The 24,059-nt window shown below is 41.5% G+C and overlaps 1 protein-coding gene across 3 annotated transcripts in view; it reads right to left on the reverse strand.

Annotated features, from left to right (window-relative positions):
- SDK1 (sidekick cell adhesion molecule 1) overlaps positions 1-24,059 on the reverse strand; it is a 387,842-nt gene that overhangs the window by 151,888 nt on the left and 211,895 nt on the right. For all 3 annotated transcript variants that reach the window (XM_069030219.1, XM_069030218.1, XM_069030220.1), the window contains 2 exons: positions 2,726-2,837; positions 1,578-1,768 (listed from right to left, as the gene is read on the reverse strand). In XM_069030219.1, the coding sequence (XP_068886320.1) occupies positions 1,578-1,768; positions 2,726-2,837 (303 nt within the window). The remainder of the gene's footprint in view (positions 1-1,577; positions 1,769-2,725; positions 2,838-24,059) is intronic.

The raw sequence follows: 24,059 nt of genomic DNA on the forward strand, positions 1-24,059 counted from the left end.
CATCTGAAGTGTCGTGTTCCATCAGAAGGAAATAAAAGTAATTGGTAACCAATTTGTTTCTGCTTTCTTTCATCTGCTTGTTCTTATCTACAGACCTTTTCATAACTTCATTCCCTGACAGCCTCCTAAAACTGGATAAGAAATAAATAACACATTTAAAAATAAGAGAGTAGGTAAGCTACTAAAGCACTGCTAGTTTAATATGATTCCCCAGTGATTATTTTTCAGTTTTATGATAACTGTATTTAAGAATCTTTCACATTAACCAAGAGGCTGCTTTAAGTACTGCATTAGGCTGGATCTGACATCATAGCAACAAAGGCAAACCAGCTACAATAAAATCTTATGAATAAGGAAGAGTTTCAACAAAACCTATAAATAAGTGAAATCCATCTCTGCTCCTTAAAGGTAAGGTAATAACTCTAAGAAACAGAGGGCAAGGAAAAAGACTGGAACCAAATTTTGTCCAGCAGGTACTAAATATAACAGACACACAGTGCTACAGATGAATCTGGAATGGAGCTCTGCAGAGGGAAGAGTTGCTTTCTCACTTAACAGCAACTACTACAAATTGCTTTAGCAGAGTACAGATCATACAGCAGTCTTTAAAACTGCATTTTCAGAAGGCTTAAAGATGTAGAGAATTGTGGGCTGCATTCCCTCTGCAAAGCTCCGGGAGTGCACGGGCCTGAACCCTGAGAAACACCGGGACTGGTGGCATTGCCAGGGCTATGACCTCCCCCAGACCTGCAGATAAAAGCTTGACTTTACACAGTCAGCTCTGGCTAAAAACATCTCAGTGTCCCTAGTCTAAAACACCTATTTTAGCCTAAAAGTCCTAAAAGTCCTAAACCACTCCACGCTGTGTGCACTCTGCTAACAGGCAGAATTTCATCAGATCACAACATGCCAGGAACCACCATTTCCAAATTCCAACCTCCTCCCTACAAGCAGCACTTGGAGAGGTGGTGGTCGTGGAAACAGGCAAGGAAAGGGCAGCAATATCCCCTTTTAAAGTGTTAATTCCAAAGTTTCCCTGGGAATTGAAGGTCCAGCAAACAGAGCTGCTTTAATGGCATTTCCTTCCCCGTCCTGTTGCCTCAGCAGTGCTCTGTGCCTGCAGAACGTCCTTGGCCTCCGACTGGCACTTGCAGCACACGAGGCACAGGAGTGCTCCTAAAAGCCTTCTTTCAAAAATACAGGCACTTGACATATGAAAACTAGAGGTAAGCAAGCCAGGAGTTAATCAGGATTTAATGCACCTAAAAGCCAGGATAGGGAAGCTGTCCATTAAGGATTTTAGTACTGTATTTCTCAAAATTCCCATTAAAGGTATCGTTTCAGAGGGGATTCACAATTACAGCAGTGTTTAAAAAAATCTATTTGATGAATTTATATTAGCAGGGAAGAACAGCTGAATTAATTTGGAAGATAACCCTCCTTCACCTCCTTTGTTCTGTTCTCTGAAGAAAGGTTCAAATGTAAGGTCAATGAAATATTAAGATATCAATTTTATTTCCTATTAGATCTCAGCCTAGAGCCTTTTTTACTAAAAAACACATTGCCTTGAGAATTACCCAATATAGAAAGGAAAGCTTTTGCTCTTGCTGGTTCCTCTGTGCTCTCTCTGAGTTTGGCTTCACAGAAGTACATCCCCACATCAGCAGAGGTTGGGTTGGTGATAGTGAGGCGTCTCCCAAAGCTGCTGATGCCACTGGTGATCTTGATTCCATTCCTCTTCCAGGTCACACTCAGCCTCTCAAGAGGTCTGCCAAAAAAACCACAAGAATAAAATCATAAAACACATATATATTACAGCATAATCTGTGTGTGTATATATATATATTTATACACATGAGGAATATCATATTACAGATTATAAAACTTCTTTAAGTCTTCCTCTATCCCCAAAACACACTGGTAGAAAGTAAATGCATATATAACTTCTGCACATCAAGGGCTACAGACTACTCAAGTGGCATTATGCAAGTACAGCTAATTGATACAGCAATAGAACTTAAGTGCTAATAATTTGATTTCTCCAAGCAAAAAGAGTAAATACTGCTATGGGAATCAGCTGCATGGGAAGTGCTTTCATTACAACTCAATTACCAAAACAATATTAATCATATCAAGAACATCTCTGCCCTCAGAGGGGAACGTAAATCAGTTGGTCTTATCACCCGAGGACTTCAACTATTCACTTCCCCTGAAATTCAAAGCTATTCAAGGCCAGATTAGATGGAAACATAGGAGGAATGCTGTGAATTCTATATTACAGTGCATTATGAACAGCTGAGCAATAATCACTGCAAAATGAGAGTGCCTGAAAGAAATGACTTCATAGAAGATCCTCACTAAGTTTATTTACTGGGAAGCATCAACTGTTCAACAGTATCACCTCTGAACAGCTGAAATATTATTAACCCTCACCATAATTTTTTCCTTAAGATAATGCCTGCTGCTTGAACAGCACTTCTTTTCCTTTCCATGTGAGGACCAGGCGGGAAAGCACTCCTGCCTGCATCCTCATTTGGCCAGAAAAATCAATAGGTTTAATTCAGTAATATTGGACAAACAAGATCATTCATAAGGTTGCTCTGAAGAGCAAGCATCCTGCTTCAATCTCCAAATTAATAATAATAAAAAAATGAAAATAAAATCGTTTGTCCTTCTTTGGAAGAGACAGAGAGTCACACTGAGAGCTGGGGAGGTGTTCCCATACCTGGCGTTGGCCACGCACTCCAGGGTGGCCTCGCTGCTCCCCGACACCACGCTGGTGTTGTGCGGGCGGACGACGATGGCAGGAGCCGCGGTGTCCGAGGGGCTGGTGGCACCTGCAGGGGCACAGACACACCTGGTGAGGCTCCTGTGACAGGAGGCAGGACTGTGACAGTGAGGATGCCCCGTTCCAGGCACTGCTGCAAACGTCACCCTCCAGCCTCACCGTGGGTTTGCATCTCCAGCGGGGCCATTCCCGTTGGTGTTCCCTGCACTGCTCCAAACCCCACAGCTCCCAAGAACTGGCCCCTGCCCTCCATCTGGGAATATTCTCAAAAACAGAGCAAATAAATTAAGCATCCTAAAGGTTTTCTATTGTTGAGCACTTTTATTTTTATCAAACACTTGCTGAGTTATATTTTTAAGACCTTTTCATGTTTTGTTTAATCTTACCCCTTCCATACCATTTCAAAAGAGTCTGACAATACTCATGTTAGTTCTTTAAAAAGAATTTTACACACTGGGGAACAAATATAAAATTAACAAAGCAGCATATCACAGCAACTTCAATCCCCTTTTCTTATCAGGAAAGTAAATAACCCAAATATGTTACTCTTTTGTGAGGCTTCATACTGTAAATAATTTAGCTTATGCAACAGTCAGCAGACACTTAAAAAATCGTAAAAAGGCAGCTTGTAAATTTTCTCTGTATGCATTTAGTAAGTGAATTAAAATACCCATGTATTCATAGGTACTTTGCTTCAAGCAACTCATTTGGGAAAGAAAAATTAGCAATTTTTTAGCTTAAATAACAGAGTAATAAAATTTTCAAAGATATAGAAACCAATAAACAAATTACAGGGAAAAGTAATGAAAATAAAATGAAACTGATGGAAAAGCAAGCCAGTTCATCAAATGTTTTCTGCACAAGAGGCTACTCTATGCCCATTAAGCAGAATGGGAAATTGAGAACTGCAAGGTATGAACCCTAAAATTTGAAGTAATTCCCTAAAGAACAGAAAATGAACAGATTCTTTGCTTAGATCATACCCAGCATGCAAAAAGCCACTTGACATTGGATTTCACTTTCTGGAAAGACAAAAGCTTTGGTCATGGGGCTCAGAAAGTTCACAAGGTTAGCAGACTTCTCTCTGACAAATCTTTTACCTTTTGATGTTTTTCTAATTGACAGCAGTTAGTGTAGTACAGGAGATGGAAGCATGGAGCATCCTTTTTAAATTTTAAGAATACCACCCACACTTCTGAATAAATTCAAGTATTCAAGAATAGTACTTAAAGTGTAAGCACACATTTATTTGTTCCCCTAATTATGCTCTGTCAACCTGACACAGCATCTCTGTGCAACACACACAGGATCTCAAAACACAAGCTGTTAGTGGACTTTACACCTCCTCGTCAACAGTCCTGGAAATACGATGCCATCAGGTAGCAAATCTATTTTCTCAGACTTCCATATAGGTATTCATGGCAGAAATTTTCCAGATAGTAATTAAAAAAACCAAACAAAACACCAGAAAACAAGAGCTGATCAGATTAGAAGCTTGTTACTGATGAGAAGAAATAACCTCAGCATCACTGTTCCCCACCACTTCTGCCCAAGGTGAAGGTTTACAACAGTGAATGCTGAAAGATCAACAAGCCAGTGACTAATTTGGCAGTAATCATTTCTTATCTCCATCTGGAAGAGAGGAAAACTACGTGTTTGACTTATCAGCTCCCCACCAAAACCAGACAAAGAGGAGAAGTCAGCTTTGTCTTCACCCCCATCACCCCACATGAGTGGCCCTGTGTGCACCCAGCAGATAAGAAAGGAAATAAGAGTGCACATTCCCCCTCCTGCAGCCAGGAAAAGGGTGATTTCTTACACTTTCTTACTGACTGTAACAAGAATCTAAACAAAGCATGTGTTTATTTTTAATTTGTACCATCCCCGAAACAAATCTGTTAAAAGTAGGCTGCTGCTAAAGGTTGTGAGTGAACTGATACTGATATGAGACAGAGGGCTCATGAAAATGGTCAGAACTTGGATTCCCAGGAATCCACTTGCAAAGGTCAGCTATGGACATAACAAACATATACAGAAAGCAACCAAATTTCCAAGTATTACCTAAACACTATGGAGGGAGCATGAATATTCCTATTTCATATTCAAAGACAGTTTAATTTTCCCTTTGCAGCACTAAGAAATCCCTTCCCATAACTCACTCTGACCCCAATCCTGCCAAATCAAACTCCACAGGGACATTCCCAGGACTCCCTTTGCAGAGGGCAGTTTGCAGCTTTGGTTTATGGCTAATTGAAACACCAAAGGAGGATCTTAGTTTTTATTTAGAGTAAAAATCTCAACAGGGCTGTAACTTGGGACCTGTGCATGCCTCATCCTTTCATAACTTCACCCCTTTGTAAGAAATCCACAGGCTGGAGTGTCAGAGCAGCAACACTGGAGATAAGCAACATTGGGATTTTGTTTGGATGATGGGATGTGGCAGATCAGCTTTCCATCAGGCTGGGGAAGGCAGAGAGTTATTTCAAACAATCATAATGAACAGCTACCCAGACTTCCCAAGTTTCTCATCCTGCCTGTCAATAAAGCCACTCCATCCTTCTCCTGCCTCCTCATGCACCACACAGATGTGATTTTACTTGACTGATGCTACACGAAAATCCAATGCAGAATGTCATTGTTAGTAAACAGACATTTTCTTTAAAAATGCCTTTGTCAAAAACAATTGAATTTTTCTCCTTTTCACTGTTCCTTTTTTTACTTCATCAGGCTTTTTGTTGCCTGAGCTTTCTAGGGTTCTGCTGTTTCTGGCATTTCATCACCTCTTCCTTTTCCTCCTCCCCCCCCTCAGCTTCTCTGCTCCCATCTGTGGCCATTTCCCCCCCTTTTCCATCCCATGTACCCCTACACATTTCACACTATCTAAGAACTGCTCAATTTCCAACATATCCTTTAATTCAATGATTGAACTTCAGCTTCTCTGAAGAAAATATTTATTAAGGACACTGAAATGGGGGAGCAATACAAATGCACACAGGAACAGAGCTACAGTAGGATGAATCCACTAATAGGGAACCACCATTCCCAGCTATATTCTATCTTTTTGGAAAGAAAAGGCTTTCTTTCTTTTTCAACTGCTTTCTGAACCCTCCTCTCAGCTAAAAAAGCAAAGCAACATTAGGGAAAAGCACTGACCCCAGAGCTGCAGCCAGGGGATGCCTCACTATTACACGTAGTAAATCTGGGTGGAACCTGCGAGAAGCTGCAGAGACAAGGCTGAGTGACACTGAAAAACACTTAAGGGATGTGCTCTTAATCTGATTTTATCCCTTAATAGATGACTGGACAGAAGGACTGCCACAGGCAGAGTCCTAATCCAACAGGGACTGTTCTCCAAAAGAGAGCTCACGCTGCTTTATTTTCCTTTCTAACCATTTTAGCCACTGCACTCCCAGCATTTCCAATCTCCCCTTTGCTTCTGAACTTTCTCATTTATCACTGTCTGAGCCATTACCAGGATCTACAAGGGCTCAGTACCTGCAAGGCTTTCAGGACTGACCCCAAACAGTCTTTGAGGCAGGACTGTGGGAACACCAAAGGCCTGGACTCAGGACAGGAGGGAGTTTTTCCTCCACTGGTTGCCATTCCCAGCTGCTCATGAAGCAGTTGGTGAACTGCTGCCATTCACAGCCCAAGATATTAAGGTAAGTTGGCATTGATATAATGTTTTCCATACTAAACTTTTGTTTGGTTAATTTTTTTTTAAGAGCCAAAAAAAGAAAAAAAAAAAATGAGGCAAGAGAAAATGGAAAGAGATGATCCGAGGTTTTTCCATCCCTTTGAACATAAACTCCTCTCCAGACTGTGGAATTCAGGAATCTGGCAATCCCCCACAAAGCAGAGATAAATTGAGAGAAGAGAGAAGAAGAAAGAATGAACAACTTTTGCACGGTCTATTTGTTTTTATCACCTGTGGCTGTGTATGGCCACACATCTCTGAGCCTGCTGAACTTCCCCCTCCCTCCTCCTGCCTGACCAGGAATGAAACCCATCCAAGGCCTCTGTAACACTGAATTTTTTTATGTACTGATGAGCTGTAGAATTTTAATTTGTTATTTAAATACAATAATTATGTACACTGCCCTATCATCTCTGGAAAGACAGTGTTTTTATCTCTGTACATGGATTGACACATAAGGTACAGGGAACTTTAAATATTGTCATTTACAGTTTATAAAGATCACAGACTTTATCAAAGCCACTTCAGTGCTTAATTTTCTCAACAGAACTGAAATCTCACCCAGGCCGGGTGACTGGAGATACAATAGGTTCCTTCCCCTTCAGAAATGCATAAACATTAAGTTCTTCCCCAGATTTTACATTATGACATGCAAAGTTTATCTATGCCTGTATTTGCAGTGCAGAATATTAAGTGTATTACTTCAATGGGTGCTCAGATTCATGTGACAGAGATATGAGGTAAGCCAGCCTCAACAGAAACTGAGAGAAAGTGTTTCTCTCCTGAAAAGAAGTAATAGTTTGAGTTCAGGCTTGAGCACAATGATAAGGTTTAGTTTTGAGGGTTGTTTATAGGTCCCAACCCTCTGAAGAAGCTTAACCCAAACAAGGTGACCATGAGCAGGAGGAAGGGGGAGGATTATCCAAATAATCAAGAGCCTGGAATGTGAGGTTGGCTGCTCCTCATCCCTACCCTCACTGTAAATTACTGCAATTACTGCTCAATGTCCAGCTTGCAGGGAAGAAGGGATCCCCCACAGGAATCAGTACCCAAAAATAAATTTACTTCTTCATATTATGAAATTTGTCTATGCAAGAAAAACACTTCATGGAAGAGATCACCTTCTGCCCTCAAGCTAATAAGAAATTGAGTACTTAAACAGAACTTTGAAACCATTTATAAGTTATCCCGGGAGAAAATTATTAGAAAACTTTCACCATAAACTTCCCACAGACTTCCAGGCTTGCACTGGATGCAGAAATGCCTTGGTAATTACTATGCAGGATACACGCAAAGCTTCATTTTATCAAATTATGGACACCTCTATTAGAAAAAAGCAGGATCGGAGATAAGAGACCAACACAAATAGCAAAAATATTACACATATAGCACAACATTATGGCATCAGGAATGTGCAATCTCTGCCTGTGACACAGAATATGAGAAAAGAGGAGAAATGACAATCACAGGGTATCTCAAGATTGCTCGAGGGAGAGAGAGGGGAAAAAAAAAGACCTTACAAATACAAACTGCCTAATGGAACACACTCCCCGTTCCCAGGTACAGCCTGCAGATGGTTTGAATTATGAACCCAGAGTGGATTAATGCCCCTTTCCCTCTCCAGTACAAGACACACAACAGGAATTGGATCCTGATCAATAATAGATTAATTTCCCTTCCCCTTCAGAGCAAAAGATGCACAACAGGAATTGGAGCCCGATCAACAGAAAAGCAAATGCTGACAACCACCTGCAGGCACCAGAGAGAAACATTATGCAAATAATGAAAAGAAAGTGTGTTCTCAATCATAAACCTCTGTCCCAACCCACGTCTATTGGTTCTCTGCTTATTAGAGTGATGATTAAGAGCTGATAAAATAAAAGCGCATTAAGATAATCAAAGTTACATTTCAGTTTCCCACTTTGACTCTAGCAAGGACTACTTATTTTCAAGGAAAGGGAAATACAATGCTGCTGTCACTGCACAGGTCTCTGCCCAGATTTCTAGACCTAAAGAAAAATAACAGAGACTTTCCTGTGATGCTTCTTGGTCACGTTTAGTTGGATGAAGAACATAAAAACTCCAGATGGATTTTTTTGAGTCAACGTTACACATTTATAAAACAATTAGCAAACTAATGGTGAAGAGTTGGTGTATGAAGAATTATGACTTTTCAGTACCCAAGGATGTCTTAAGACTCCTCAAACATGTGAGTAGTAACATAATTTACTTAACTTTTGAGAAACTAGACTGTAGACTTAAAAAAGTAAATAAGGAGCAACATAAAAACTTAATTTTGTGGATCAAATTTATAGGAAAGAAACAGCCTAGTTGTTTGAATTAATCACAGCAAGTGAAATCTTATATATCCAGCCCTCGTCTTGAATCAGACATCAGACATCACAACATATGAATAAAACACCAGATATGAAAAAGATTTACAAAACTCAAGCAAAACAAGTGAATGATCTAGGTTGGTTGTATTTATTGACTCATTACACTCTTGTCACTGTGACTAAGCTCTGTCCACATCAGAACAAACACAGAACAGGATGCATTTCTACTGCAAGTAAAATAAAAAAAAAATAAAGTGAATAAAATAATAAAACTCAGAACAATATACAGCAAGTAGATCACAAGTTAAAGATCCAGAGTATGAGGAGGGATATGGTAAAGGAGCAATTAGAAAAGATTTCATCAGCACCTGTTGAGGAAGCCTTGCAATAAATTCATTTTGCCTGAATTGCCCATGTCATAAAGGCTGAGAACCTTCCCCTCCTTCCTTTTCCATCCACCTCTCCTGGGCCCGTGTGGTTGTCTGAATATGTCATAATGATACTTCTGGTGCATTTAACTTTGAAAAACTAAGCTACCCACAGAAATTAACCCATAAAAGTGTGTGATTTAGCCAGACCAGATCCTTTTTTGGTTGGAAAGCTTCCTAAAGTTTCTCTGTTCAATCTGTTACAAACACTCCTAATTTCCAGCTTAAATGGCCAATGTACTCCATTAGCTCTCCTGCCAGAGCTGTCCTTTAGCTTGAAGAGCTGCTCTCTCTCTCTCTCTCTGTGATGTTTACATCCTAAAGCATTTAGAGAACACAATCCTATCCTTCCACAATCTTCATTTTACTAAGTTAAACAAGCAAAACTTTTCTTGCCTGGAAGGATTCACTGAAAAACACACAAACAAAAGACGAGGAGCAAGGGTAAAAAAAACAAGCCAGCATCACACTATAAATGTCTCCAAATGTTTAAACAAACAACAGCCACGTTTCAAACAGCTTTTTTCCCCCCTTTGTAAGGACTTGCACACAGGCTGCAAGTGCTGTTAGTTTCAGCCCTAGGGAAAGATTAATGGAGAACTCAGCTCTAGCCACAAGACGATTTATACCCCTTTGTGTGTAGATACTCCAGTAAAGAGGAGATTTATATATTTTATTGGATAAAACGGAGTCTAAAATACAGGTTGAAAAGGTCTAAAACCTTATAGAGAGTTCCTAGGGTCTACTCCTGGGCACAGTGAGAGGCTGGGGCCTAAATACAGTTGATTTAAAGATGGAAAAATGTATTTCTGTAACCAACAAAGTGCCCCAGGAGAGGCAGCAAGGCTAGGATGGTCTATGGTGACACAGTCTCTCCATCCTGTCTTCCACCAGTTCTGCTCTGAAGACAGGGACAGGGGTGGGAAATGTGGATTTTTTTCTTAGTCTTCCTCTCTTTCTATGGGCCATTAAGTGCAGGTGACCCAGCAACTGCTGTTCGGGGGGTGAATCCCTCTCTTTTCTACTTCCTGAGGTCTATAGACCCACTTTTTCTTATAGGACTACCTCAAAAATAGATTTCTAGCATTGTCCCGTGTAGTTTTAAGGAAATTAAACCACTGCTTAGTTACACAGCTCCCTGTGAATCAGCAGCTAAATTCAAAAGCAGACCAAATTTCTACTCAAACACTCTGAAATTCCCTTCTCACAACTCCTCATGCAAAAAGAGCAATTTGGAAGTTCAGTCTCTGTCACTGACCTGACCTTCCCCCATGCACAGTGAGGGGCTTCTTTCTGCCTGGAAACTTATCATCCAGCACATCATTAGAGCTTTTAACTTGAAAAAATATATAGCCTCAAGCTATTCCAGCTAAAGAACACTCAGGTGGCTTTTCAATTCACCAGATAGCTTTAATACCGGCTATATAAGTGGATAGAGTGTGTAATCTTATTCAACAGCAGTTAAAAGGGGGAAAAATATCCATGGTCTGGCAGTGGAATCTATTAGCCTCAGAGTCATCTTCAAAGGGATGCAGGAGGCAAAAGGCAGAGCAGCTGCACTGCAGCCAGGACCCACAGCCTTTGGCTTCCCATGGAATCATGGAATTCCAGAATGGTTTGGGTGGGGAGAGACCTTAAAGCCCACCTCATTCCACCCTGTGCCGTGGGCAGGGACACCTTCCACTATCCCAGGCTGCTCCAAGCCCTGTCCAAGCCGGCCTTGGACGCTTCCAGGGATGGGGCAGCTCCTGTGGGCAACCTGTGCCAGGGCCTCCTCACCCCCACAGGGAAGGATTTCTCCCCAATATCCCATCTAACCCTGACCTCTGGCAGTTTAGAGCCATTCCCCCTTGTCCTGTTGCTCCAGGTCCTTGTCCAAAGCCCCTTTTCAGCTCTCTTGGAGACCCTTTAGGCACTGGAAGACGCTCCAGTGTCTCTTCCAGCATCTTCTCCTCTCCAGGCTGAACAACCTCAAATCTCTCCCAAAACATGCCAATGTTTAAGAAGACTTAAAAATAACTCATTAGTGGGAATTACTTTTAAGAGGCTGTATATTTTTATGATGTACTTTAGTGCATGGCATGAGAAGCATCCTTTTACCCATAAACAGACACTCATTTGGCAGGAACAAACAGGTTTGATAGGCCTGGCAGTGGTTGCAGGGGTTTCTGCAGCACAAGGCAAGACTCACTTTCTCCTGAGGACAAACCCCAAACTTTTAAGGTCTTACAGCCTTGGTGCTTCACGTACCTGGATATTTACCATTTGCTTTCTTAATAATGGGAAATCTAGGTTAATAAACCACACATCAGTGGCCAGATGGTAAATAAACCAAAACTGTCGCTTAATAATCACGTCCAGAAATGCAAGTTCAGTGTGAGATGAGCTGAGAGAAGAAATGAAAGAGGAAAGCAGAGCTGGGGACATGGTTGTGTCACAGGGATCAAGAGCTGCTGCCATTTCAGGGGCTGCCATTCTCACCAGCAATCCTGGTTTAATGTCAAGGAGCAGGAAAGAGAGAAAAATGAGAGGTAATAAAATGCTGCCTTCTATTTACAAATACATCTTTGCATATGGCTTCATGTTAGTTGTTTTTTTCATAAATGCATTTCTTAACTCTTACTTTGCCACAAATAAAATCACACCATTGACAATCTAGTTGCTTTTTCTTCTACTTGTAAGAAGCTGAAGCTCTTCCTCTTACTTAGAAATGAAAGAATGGTAACAACTTAAAAAAAAAAAAAAATCTTATCCTTCACTGGACTTAAATAAAGAAAAGCATTTGCAGTGACTTTAGGGGAAATTCTTTAAGAAATGCCTTCAACAATTTATTTTATGACAACAATAATGGAAGCACTATTTTCAGAGGGAAGATTGAAGATTAAATATGCTCTGTAGAGCATAAAGCAGATATGTACAATTGATAACATGTGACTTCCCAAGATCTATTTCTTTGCAGCAGTTTTTGAAATGAACCTGATACTGTGGTGCATCACATGGGAAGCAGAGACTTGTATACATAGACTGACCACAGAATCCCAGAATGGTTTGGGTTGGAAGGGCCCTAAAAACTCATCCAGTTCAGGGCCACTTTCCACTATTCCAGGTTGCTCCATGCCCCATCCAGCCTGGCCTTGGACACTTCCAGGGATGCAGGGGCAGCCACAGCTTCTCTGGGCACCCTGAGTCAAGGCCTCCCCACCCTCACAGGAAGGAATTTCCTCCTAACTTCCTATATAATCTAAATCTCTCCTTTTTTAGTTTAAAAAAGGGTGATAGTTTAAAAGAGTTAGAAAAGTCATCTGTCAAACACAGAGAGATAGATAAAGCTAAAATTAACACTGAATTCCAGTTGGGCTCCAAGTTTAAAAAGAGTTGGAGTTTCCTAGCATCAACTCAGACTTGGCTATTAGATACCTGGCAAACACATGGAAATGATAAATACTAAATATAAATACTATTGGATTTTTGAGGTTTCCCTAGGCCTGGGTATCTCTCATACCTGCTGTTCAAAAACCTGGGATATCTTCCTAAAGGTGTAAAGACTTTAAACCTGCCCTTTCAGAGAAGAAGAAAAAGACAAACCTGGAAGTGGTTCCATGGTTTATCTGCCCTTCACAACAAAAGGAGGGTTTTTTTCTCACAGCTATTTGGGGAATGTGTCCAGGCCACCAGCTGGGCCCCATTCCCACGTCCATCAGGGACACTCAGCCAAAGCCATGCAAGTCCATTGTTGCAGGTGGAGGATAAGCCAAGTGTTGGTCAAAGCTTTCTCCAGAAAAACCACTCTAAGAATTGAGATTAAAACTTGCCACATATAAACATCATTTGAACTTGAAAAGAAATAAAAAACCCTACCAAATTGAACCTATTTAACCTAATTCAGCCTATCCTCAGATCCCAGATACCACAGGCCGGGAACAGTTCATGATGGCTTAAAGGAGAGCCCATCTACAGAGAGGGTAACACTGAAATAAAAAGGCATTCTTGGTTTTCCTTGCTGAACTCAACTCTTCAAGATGCACTCACTGAGCAGCATTTTAAGCTCAAGGTCAACTCTTGCTGCATTCTGTTTTTATATATTTGCACACACACACATCTGAGAAACATGTTTTGGGATCCAGATTGCTACCTTGCTCCCAAAGGTCTGCTATTTCCAAGTCTTTACATAAAGAGAACAGATTAGAAAAACAAGAAGATACCCCACAGCCTTCTTGCAGCAGCTAACTCAACCAAACATATCGAATGACTTGTCAGAATAATGTTTTGAGAAATAGGTTATCAGGGGCCTCAGGTCCACTCCATATGGTCTAAAGTTCTCCATCCCCCTGACCATATCATGCTACTTCTCCACTGTCTTCTACAAAGGGAGACAATCCTTAATAGAAGTGGAGTTGTTCAGGTCATGGACATTCAGAACCAAATAAAATTTCATTTATAATATTTAGAGTAGCATAAAATTTAAAAAAAAAAAAAAAACACAGGACAAAATCATGTACAGAGCAGAGCTCAAAATCCAAAGACATATTTTTCTAACAAAAGAAAGAATTTTGTTTCTCCTTTCTAGCACAGATTTTTTTTTTCTAAATAAAGTGCAGCTTCCTCTTTGCAGTCTTTGTGATTATCAATCTCTGGTTATTTTATAATATAAGGTTGCTTCAGACCTCAGCAGGGAGAAAAATACACATTGCTGCATTTCCTGCGTCTCAAGAACAAAACAACTGTGAAAGTAAAAAATGTTCCAAAAGAGCAAACAATAACCCAGCTAAAGAAAGTCTACAAACTTATCCATTCAAAAATAATTCCACAGATGGATAAGCATTTAATTTTCTGAAGTGAGAATAAACCAGCTTCTCTCTTTTCTGGGATGTGGATGGGATTTTGTAGCTGCCTATTTATACCCAGTACATAAATGCTGCAAGTCTTGTAAAAAGAAATCTAAAAGAAAGTTATTACTCCAGGCTCTTTGTTGGTATTTCTGCAGTCTGGGTAGTGCCAGTATTGTTAAAAATAAACTGTTAGCTGTACCTTGCTTGGCCTGTACAAATGCTCTTTGCAAGAATGTACTTAGAACCTCCTATCTGTTGTGCCCTGCCAAGAGAAGAGTTGAAGAGTGTGATGTCTTCTCAATCTTGCATTGACTTCCTGCCCTCTCAGAAGAGGGCTGGCCACAGTTTTTGGCTGTGTGGATGGTAAACAGCCTCCCCTGAATATGCCAGGGACTCTGCTGTGATAAAAACCATAAGCTTATTTCCACAGGGTGCTCCTTGACTCCCAGTTCATCCAAAGCTTCACATTTCATGCTGCTCCTTATTTGAAATTTTCATCATTATGACACTCAGATGTCACAACCGAATTACAATTAATAAGGAAAATTAGGGGGAATAAATGAGAGATAAAGTTGTACATTAGAAAACGCACCAATGTCTGAGACATGAATTTCTATATTGTTGAGATACAAGTAACATCTATTTCATTTTGTTTTTAAAAGAAATCAAGTCACCCCTAGGTTTCGAATCATTCTGTCACTTCCCAAAACGTCCTTGGGTTGTCAGCTCAGAATAAATTGGCAACGTGTCATTAGGCAGAACACAACAACATTGTTTTGACTTAATTAACCCATTTTATTCAGATTTGCCCCCAAAATAACCCTTAACATATGATTCTGTTCTCCAGATGGAGATGGGCTGTGTCAGAGCAGCTAAACCAGAAACCAAACATTGCAGGGTCCACTTGAAACCCAAAACCTGTCGCTCGCTTCCTCTCCTACACACACAATCTCCTGAAAGTACTTACACAGAACGAGGAAGGATGAATCACTTATACACACACATAAATGCATCTAGAGGAGATTAAAATTACTCCAAGCAGGTAAAACAAAGCTAAAAGGAAGGCAGGCTGGAAGAGCTGGCTGCAGCCAGCACCTGGATCCTGGAGGGGATGCACAAGGACCTACAGCACCAACCTGGTTTTGCCACCTTCTGCTTGGTGACCTCTCTGCAGGTATCTGGCTGTAGGATTAGTCCTGAAAACTCAGTGCATCCACACTTGCCTTCAGTGGGAGGAAATAATGAATGAATAAAGCATGTGCAGTGTCAAAAGCTGGTGCTGGCCTCTCTGCAGGCTGCTGCCAGCACCCTACAGAGTGTCATGAACTGCTCCTTCTCCCTCCTCTCCTTCCTTCCTTTCCTGTTATTATAGATAAGAGATTAATGTGTGCTAGACCATTTGGCTATTCAGGAGCAAAAGAATTTTGAGGCATAGATATAATTTAAGACAATAAAATGTGTTACCTACTGAACCACAAAATCTCTGAAAGGACTCAGGAATAGAAGCAGCTTTTTGAAATAAACTATAATCTCTGTGTCCTGTTCTCAAAGTCTGCAACTTCAAACAAAAAAACCCTGAAAAACACAAAGCCTGGTGATATATAAAAATAAAAGTACAGATGAAGCATTTTTGACATTTCTCTATCACTCTTAAAAATAGTAATAATCTTGAGCTATTGAAGTTGCTGATAGAAAATAAAAATCAATGTGTTTTCACTTAGCGCTTCTGAAAAAGAAAAGGATCACTTGGTATTTCAGCAAAATGCTTTAATGCCACTCTGTAACAGAGCCCACTATAGGGTGAAAATAAAGCTCTTCACACTCAAGCACCTACTGCACCCCAGAATTAGGGGCTGGGAACTGGGACAAGGGCACAGTTCCCAACGTGAAGAGGGCAGAGCAGCTCATAGTCCCAGGGTACAGAACCTGGAATGTTCTGGGCTCTGGGAACAGCTGCCCCTTCTCCCATGTCCCACACACAGGGCAGAGCCTTTGGACATATCTCCTGAGCATTCCATGCATTGAATAAAGCCATTTATCTCCCAAACCATGGAAACTGCACTGGGTTTCTGCTTTCCACGCTTCCCACTCAGCCCCATCCAGCAAGCAGTGACACACACATCTCAGGTGGGGTTTTGTTGTTGATTTGGGGGGCAGTTTGGTTTGCTTTTTAAATTTTATTTTAAATAACATGCACGGAAAAGATGACAAGCTTCAACCCCAATGTGTACCCAATGCTCTGGAAATGTGGGCTTTTACGTGTTTCTCTGCATTTCCCAAATTCTGTCTTGCCACAAATTTTAGGTGTGCAACCATGGGCAGGACAAAAATGACCAAATTTCTGAGAGACACTGAGAAACTTCTGCAAATTGTTGTTATCTACTCACTTTGAAAGTGGTAAATGGTTGAACCTTCCCTCAATACAGGCAGGGTGGACATAAAATTTGGTATTTTATAGTGAATCACAAGTACCACTCATAATAATTGATGGCAATAGCCGATGTAAAGGACAAGAAAAAATAGCACGTTGCAAACAAATCTGTTTTTTTAATATAGGAGAACAACAGTCACAAAAAATGCTTTTTAACAAATGTTTTTAACTGCTAACAATTTCTCTGTTGTTTCTGGTTCCTCTCTATGCATACAAATGCATAAAATGTAAAACCCAGCAAAGAGGCAAAGTGGAAAATTTAAAAAAGCTGATTTATTTCTGCACAAATCCTTTACTCCTAGCATTGAAAAGTACAATTTATTACCACTGGAAAGCAGAAGGAGTAGAAAGTGCTCTTGAAAAATAATAACTGCTTCCCCCAGCACACCAGAGACCTCTACAGAAGATGGAGGAACCATTATCTCCATTTTATGTGTGGTGAAAATGAGGCGAGGACAAACATTACTGAAATTAGGCTGCGCCAGGTGCATCTGACCTGTTTATTACAACCTTTAACACTTTTGGTTACACTCAAATACAAGATGGAAAGATGATGTCTTTCTTTTTTTTCCAGTCTACAACTGGGAGAAGATACAAATCCTTGGGAATCTCACAGGCTCTGAAGCTGTCCCCCTTCTCAGAGTCCTTTTGCAGGCCAGTTCTCAGCTGGAAAATTCATTAATGGGATGTGGCAATCAAATTAAATTCTGCTGCTGGACAGTTATTCACAGCATCTCTGGTCAACAGCAGACTGGAGAGGGGGAAAGCAGAGTGTTCTCCCAGGTTTTACCACAGGCAGTGGCAGTGTGAGAGCAAAGCAGGCAATTTGCATTTCTCAGAGTTATTGTCTCAGGCTGCCCACAGACTCTGACACGTGTCACCACACCAATTTAACTGAGCTTTAGCTGTTACAAAGTGTTAGAAATGGATGTCTAAAGCCCAGATCAAAACATATGCTAAGGCCATTCAGACAGCAGGTTCCTCCCCTGTGTTAAAACCCTGCTCTCCTGCTCCTCCATCTCCACAGTCATGTTCTGCCACATCTTTTGTCCTTTCTCTAAGAGATCAAATGCACGTATCCAACAAATTTCAAAATTAAAAAAGCCAAGATGAAAACCAGTCTGAAGCACTGCAGAGCATGGGTTCAGTGGGTGTGAAGTGTCAGTGAGGAAACACTAACTTCTCTGGGAACCAGCCAGGAAAGAAGCCTGGGCAGGGGATGCTCCTCAACTCCCTGAGCTGAGTCCTTCCAAAATTCAAACCAATAGCATCTCTTTGCCTTCCTGATTCTCCTATGGATGCAGACAGTGTCATACACTCTAAATCAACTCCTGGTTGCTCCTTAAGCTGAAGGAGGGTACATTTAGATTATAAATTAAAAATAAATCCTTCCCTCTGAGGGTGGGGAGGCCCTGGCACAGGTTGCCCAGAGAAGCTGTGGCTGCCCCTGGATCCCTGGAAGTGTTCAAGGCCAGGCTGGATGGGGCTTGGAACAACCTGGAATGGTGGAAAATGTCCCTGCCCATGGCACAGGGTGCGACTGGATGGGGTTTAAGGTCCCAACCCAAACAGTTCTGTGAGAAAGTGCTTCGAGAAATCTCACCCAAGCCCTTCCTTCACCCACTGCAGAGGAGCTGCACCTTAACCCCAGACCTTGTTCCCTGCTGAGGGGTGTTGGGGGTGTGCTCACACCCAGCCTTGCACCCATCAGGTGGCCCTGCCCTGTCACTGTGGATCTGTCGGGTCCATGGCTGGCACACTCCTCCTTCAGCCAGCCTGGGACTATGGCCCTTGTTGGGGGGACCTAAATTGTTAATTTTAAACTGATTTTCCAGTCTCTGTCTGTCATTGTGATCCATGCCAGACTAGAGGGCAAAGGAGTTCAGTGAGAGGCTGGGTAAAGCTGCTGTTGCTTTACTCATCTTCTGAGTGGATGAGCACACGGGTGACAACAGGCCAGGGCTGTCCCCATCTCTGGGGGGCTCCATGTGACACTGGATGCTCTGAAGATCGTTTATACCAGGGAAGTCCTCCAGGGCAGGAATTCAGTTTTTGTATTTGCACATAAAAATGGTTTCTGAAGGCATAACTTGGGATGAGTTTGTTTTGCCTTGATCACTTGATTGCCACAACCAAAAGTTGGAACTGGGACAAGAGTACTCGGAGAGCTTGAATGACAGATGTCATCCTATTTATGTGAGGATGTTAAGGGATATTTGAGAAGGGATATGGCTTTCTCTTTAGGAAGAATGAAAAATAAATTGAATTTTCTCCCCTTAACCTTTATGAATCACAGTTTCCCATTTGTCTGTGGTGACAGATTCCTGTATTTTTCCCAGAGGGAAACGCAATTTTCCTTGAATAAGAGGAAGCAAAAGAGAATGTGAGTCAAAATATTCTGATTATTTCAGTTCTTTCAAGGGCCACTTTCTAAGGAAGGAACTTGATGAATTCAGCTTTACAGCTGCCCTTCCCAAGTGCTCTTGTACCTACAGCTGTACCTGCAGGATGGGATGAATTCTTCAGGCCACCAGGAGGAAAAGGGGAACATAAATACATTACTATTTAGTACATTGTTCTTTGACATTACTTTGAAGACTTGATTCAGCAAGTCAAAAAAAGCTTTTCCTTCTAATGGGGGAATATTGGGCAGCTCAAGGGGGAGGTTTTTTCAAGAGACCAAGGGCATTGAAAATGAGTGTGAGAAATGCCCCAGATATTGGGGATGCCTAGAATGAGCTGCTAAGTTTTGTAAAAACTTGTCCCCTTCATGAATACCCCTGGGTCTGGGGGGAAAAACCTTTTTAAAAGACATGTTATTAACTTACTAACTTTTATAATGAAGGTTGCAATCCTCAGCCCTTCCTATTACATTACAGGAAAGGCATCCAAAGATGAAAGGGAACATTGAACAAAGCACAAATATCTGTTACCATTATTTGATGATCAGCTTCAGGTTAAACCTGTCTGCCTTGAGACTGGAGATTAATAGTGATAGCTTCTTTTAATGACTGTAGAAATGCCACAGTGCCTGCCAATAACAACTTGAGCAATGAACAGGTTGCTATAGAATGTATTGTTTATGCACCACTGACTGCAATCTCTACACAGAAAATTTAATAGACCCTTTTTTCCCTTTCAGCAAGCTTATGTGGTTGGGGATTTAGAACTGCATTATTCCTTATGACCTGACTTATTTATCGTGTCAATCACAGTAATGATGTGTCAAAATTATCACAATTCTGAAGCTTTCCCTTTATCATCATTTGAGAATGTTCTTTCACAGCATTATAAGTACATATGACAGAAGAGACATCAGAGGCATAGATTTCATGCATGGCTCTAACAAAATCACAGGGTTAAACAGCTACTTCAAGAGCCAAAGCACCACGGAATAACTTCTTCCATTTTTCTAATTCAGTTCTTGTAATAGCAGCCAGACACGGCTGCAGCCGCAATTAAGGAGAAAAGATGGGGAATAAAACAGCACAGAGTCAATTGCCAAAGGTCAAATTAAGATGCTGGGATTTGCAGGTCCTGACCCACATAACACCATGTAGTTGGCCTTCTGATACCACCAGTCAGATTTAAAATTACAGCTTTAGCAATTACTGTGAGTGAAGAACCAGACACGCAGGTTACATATTGGTGAGAATGCCCTTCCCTGCCTGAGGAGAAAGCTTCCTCAAGGACTGCTGTTAGGGAAGGGAGGATAATGCAGACGGAGGGATTCAGCCCTTGCTGGAGCAGAAGCTTCAGACAAGAGTGTGAGCAAGGTCAGGGCGAGGCTGATGAAGGTGACTGTCTCAGTGGCACAGGTGCTGCATCCCTCAGAGCAGCTTTCTCCACAAAACCCTGGCCTGCATCCACACCAGGCTATTGACTCAGAGAAATTAAAGGATGAGAAATAGTTAACAACAGGAGCTCTGTCAGAGGTACAACATATATTCCTTTGGTTCAATTTTCTAAAGCCTGAGGTCTGAAAGAGATGGAAGCCTCTCTGAAAGGGTCTGGACAGCATTCTAAATTTCATGTACCATAAGTTTCTCTCAGTCACACAAGATTAATTCACCATTTATTCTGGAGACTAGCAAGAACTCGGGGAGCAGGTAGCGTGTGCTGCCCTGAAGGAGTGAGACAGCAAAGCCCTGCTCCCTCTGGGGCTTGTAACTGGGGCCCAAAACCATTTTTAAATGTAGTTACAGTCAAAAAGAGTTTTAACAAGTTTGAATGCACACCTAACATTGTTACATCCATTGTTACATCCTGAAATACGGATTCTCTGACCAGTGGCCTGTGTTGCAGCATAATTTTTGCTACAACAGCTGTCTGGAATGATCCTAAAAGCCAAGCTAACACTAGGCATGTTGAAAAACACCTGTCAAGTCCAGTTCCGGCAGCATCACCGTGATGCCTGCTTGAAGTGTCCAGGCTATGGATCAGCAAAAACACGCAGCTTAATAAAGCCTAATAAAACTGAAACAGCTTGTTCTGGGCAAACTCTGATGGAGGTGCAGGATGTTTGCTGCTGAATTACCAGGGTGAGCATGTCTCAGGGGACCCCAGAATCAATAAAAGAGACATGACGTGGCCCTTCAGCAGGCAGAGTTGAGACAGACAGGTCCACAAAATGAACTGACAACAGCCAGCAAGAACTGCTTAGTTAGGAGAACTAAAGTTGTAGAGAAGAAATCTCTTTCCAGCTCCTACGCTTTTAAGTTAAGCATAAATTTAATGCTGTTTCAAAATCAATTAAAAGTAAGAAGCCCTAATGTCTAACCTAACCCTGCTCTCTGTCAGCGGGAAGTCATTCCCCTTGCCCTGTCACTCCAGGCCCTTGTCCCAAGTCCCTCTCCAGCTCTCCTGGAGCCCCTTTAGGCACTGGAGGGGGCTCTGAGGTCTCCATGGAGCCTTCTCCTCTCCAGGCTGAGCACTCCCAGCTCTCTCATCCTGTCCCCAGAGCAGAGGGGCTCCAGCCCTCGGAGCATCTCCTTATCCTCCCCATTTAGTGCTACAGCTGTTTACAGCTGGGTGGAGCACCACAAAAACACCAGCAATGAGGGTGCCACATCCTCCTCTCCAATTCTCAGCCCAGCCCAGGCCACGCTCTGGAAGAGCTGAGGAATGCTCCTGGATGTCTCTGCTCTGTCTACAGGGACATCACACCAAAGGGAAGCCTCTTACTGCTGCTGTGTCCCTGTAGTGCTGGCAGTCATAAATCAGTGCTATTCCTTAGGAATTTCCAGATAAAATATCCTCTCCATGATGAGCTCAGTGGACAACAAAAGTGTGGAAGTATTTCATGGGAGGAAGATAATGTATATGAATTTCACTACACCAGGAAAGTTTGAGGTCTTCTTTAACACCACATTGAGGCTGAACCAGGTTTCATGGTAATTTAAACAATACAAACGCACTCCAAAAAAATGGTAACATCATCTTGAGTGACTTAAATCTACAAAAGTGAAGAAATTAGCCAGTCCCATTGTATGGATCATTTCTCAACGTTCCATTTAGCTTTTAATTACCCAACAGACTGTAATGGCTGCTCTGGAGCTATTACACACCATCGTGTCAATTTGGCTGCTACAAATGCACAGCACAAAGTCCTCAAGCTAAAAATCATTATGAAATTATTGTTGAAAAAGATTGTTGGGCATGTGCAATAGCTCACTTTTGAACTTTGATGTTTTACAATTTCTCTTTTTTATAAATAGCTGGAGCAATTAGATGCTGTTATGGAGCTATTCAAATCCTTTTGGTTTTGAGATCCAAAGCATTTCTTGAGTTACAGAACTGTAAAATTTCAGTTAAATTGGCAAAGTTCTGTTTGCAGTCTGTCATACCCTCACATTTTCTCTTTACTTCTGTATACAACCTATTCAAGTCATATTTTTTACTCAATGTTCCATCAGAGAAAACATCAGAAAATATTTAAGAAAGTAAATTAAATACATCTTCAAAAAAAAAAACGGTTCTGCGGTAGAAGCTACACAATAATAAGAAACAGATGCATGTGTAGAAGAACAGAACTCAAAGCACTAAGTAGCACACCCAGCCTTGCCTGGACACTGGATTAAAAAGGGAAAGAAAGGATTTAGGAACGTGGGCATGCAAAGAAAAATGAGGCTCCATGTAAATCAGAAGCCCACAATAACAAGGAATTTGCATTGGTGGGATTTGCAGAGAATGAGCAATTAAATGGTTCATGGATTTGAGAGAAAGCCGCACCTAGGTGAGAATATCTCAGCTGTGCCCCCCCAAATCAGGGCAATTCCAGCTCAAAGCACAGGACAGACTCAAACTGGGATGGAGTCTTGTCAAGGACACGGACCAGGGCTTCACAGAGGAACAGCTCATCTCACAAAATGAAACAGTCACTGCCTCACAGATCTTGCAGCGCAAGTTATAAGCCAGAAGTCCCCCTCCCAAGGATGATGCAGCCAAACAAGAAAGCAGAAGGAAATTATTCAGCTCTATTTGACAGCATATTAACTTGCTGGATCACGCTCAAACTTTCTTGTAGGCATCCCAGCACAGAGACACTTCCAGAAGGCGTTTTGTAGCACTAATGAGGCAGATTCACAGCATTAGATATTTTTTTCCTGGAATATAAATCAGGAGCAGCATAGGAATCAGCACAGGTGAGACTCTAAAAACAGAACAAGCAGGTAACGGGCTGGGAAATGACTGAGGGGAGCCAGGAGCTGATCTCTCCCTGCTGCCTCCATGATGGGAGAGGTCATAAATCTCCTCCAAAGTGAGGAAGAGGGAGACAAACTGCAGGACACAAAATGGGAGGGTAAAGGTCAAAGCAATACCTGAGAAGAGAAGGCATTGTAGTAATTGAAATATGAGTTGTTAAGAGCTTAGACGAGTTTTGGATTTATTGGAAAGGCTATATCATCACGAGACTATTAAAAGTAAGAGGAATTTGTAAATAATAGGCACAACATAAATATGAGGGATCTCAGAAGATGACAGTAAGTAACTTCTGGGCAATGACATTCTGTGGGATAAGCAGTGTGTTTACATTCTCTGGGGAGTCAGCAAAGAATGAGAGGAAGAGGTGTGGTGGGATCTGCAAGGACTGCTGTGGGAAGATAAATCTGATTTTTCAAAAGTGGGTGACAAGCAGCTGATAGATATCAAAGAAATTTAGAGGAAAAGCAAAAAAAAAAAATAGCCCAAGAAACAGGGATAAGGTGGGTGTTCTTTGAAAGGCTGATTACATTGATAGGAAACCAAGCAAGGATGGTGGCAAGGAAGCAGAAGTGGTCAAGATTTCAAGGAGGATATGTGCTAAAGCATCCAAGGAGCTTACCACTGCTTCTGTTACTTGCACTGGTGTGAAGGACCAATAGCAAAAAGCAAAAGATCAGATAAAAGCAGCTTCTGTGTTATCAACTTATGCATAAAAATAACCCTTGGTAAGTCACATACTTAAAATACCAAGAAGTTCTCATAATTCCTCTTTATTTTTTCCTGCAGTTGAGTATTAAGAAAACCAAGAGCAGCACAAAATGTTTGGAGAAGAATCATAGACTCCT

This window comes from Aphelocoma coerulescens, chromosome 14 (genome assembly GCF_041296385.1).
Source record: "Aphelocoma coerulescens isolate FSJ_1873_10779 chromosome 14, UR_Acoe_1.0, whole genome shotgun sequence".
Classification (NCBI taxonomy): Eukaryota; Metazoa; Chordata; class Aves; order Passeriformes; family Corvidae; genus Aphelocoma; species Aphelocoma coerulescens.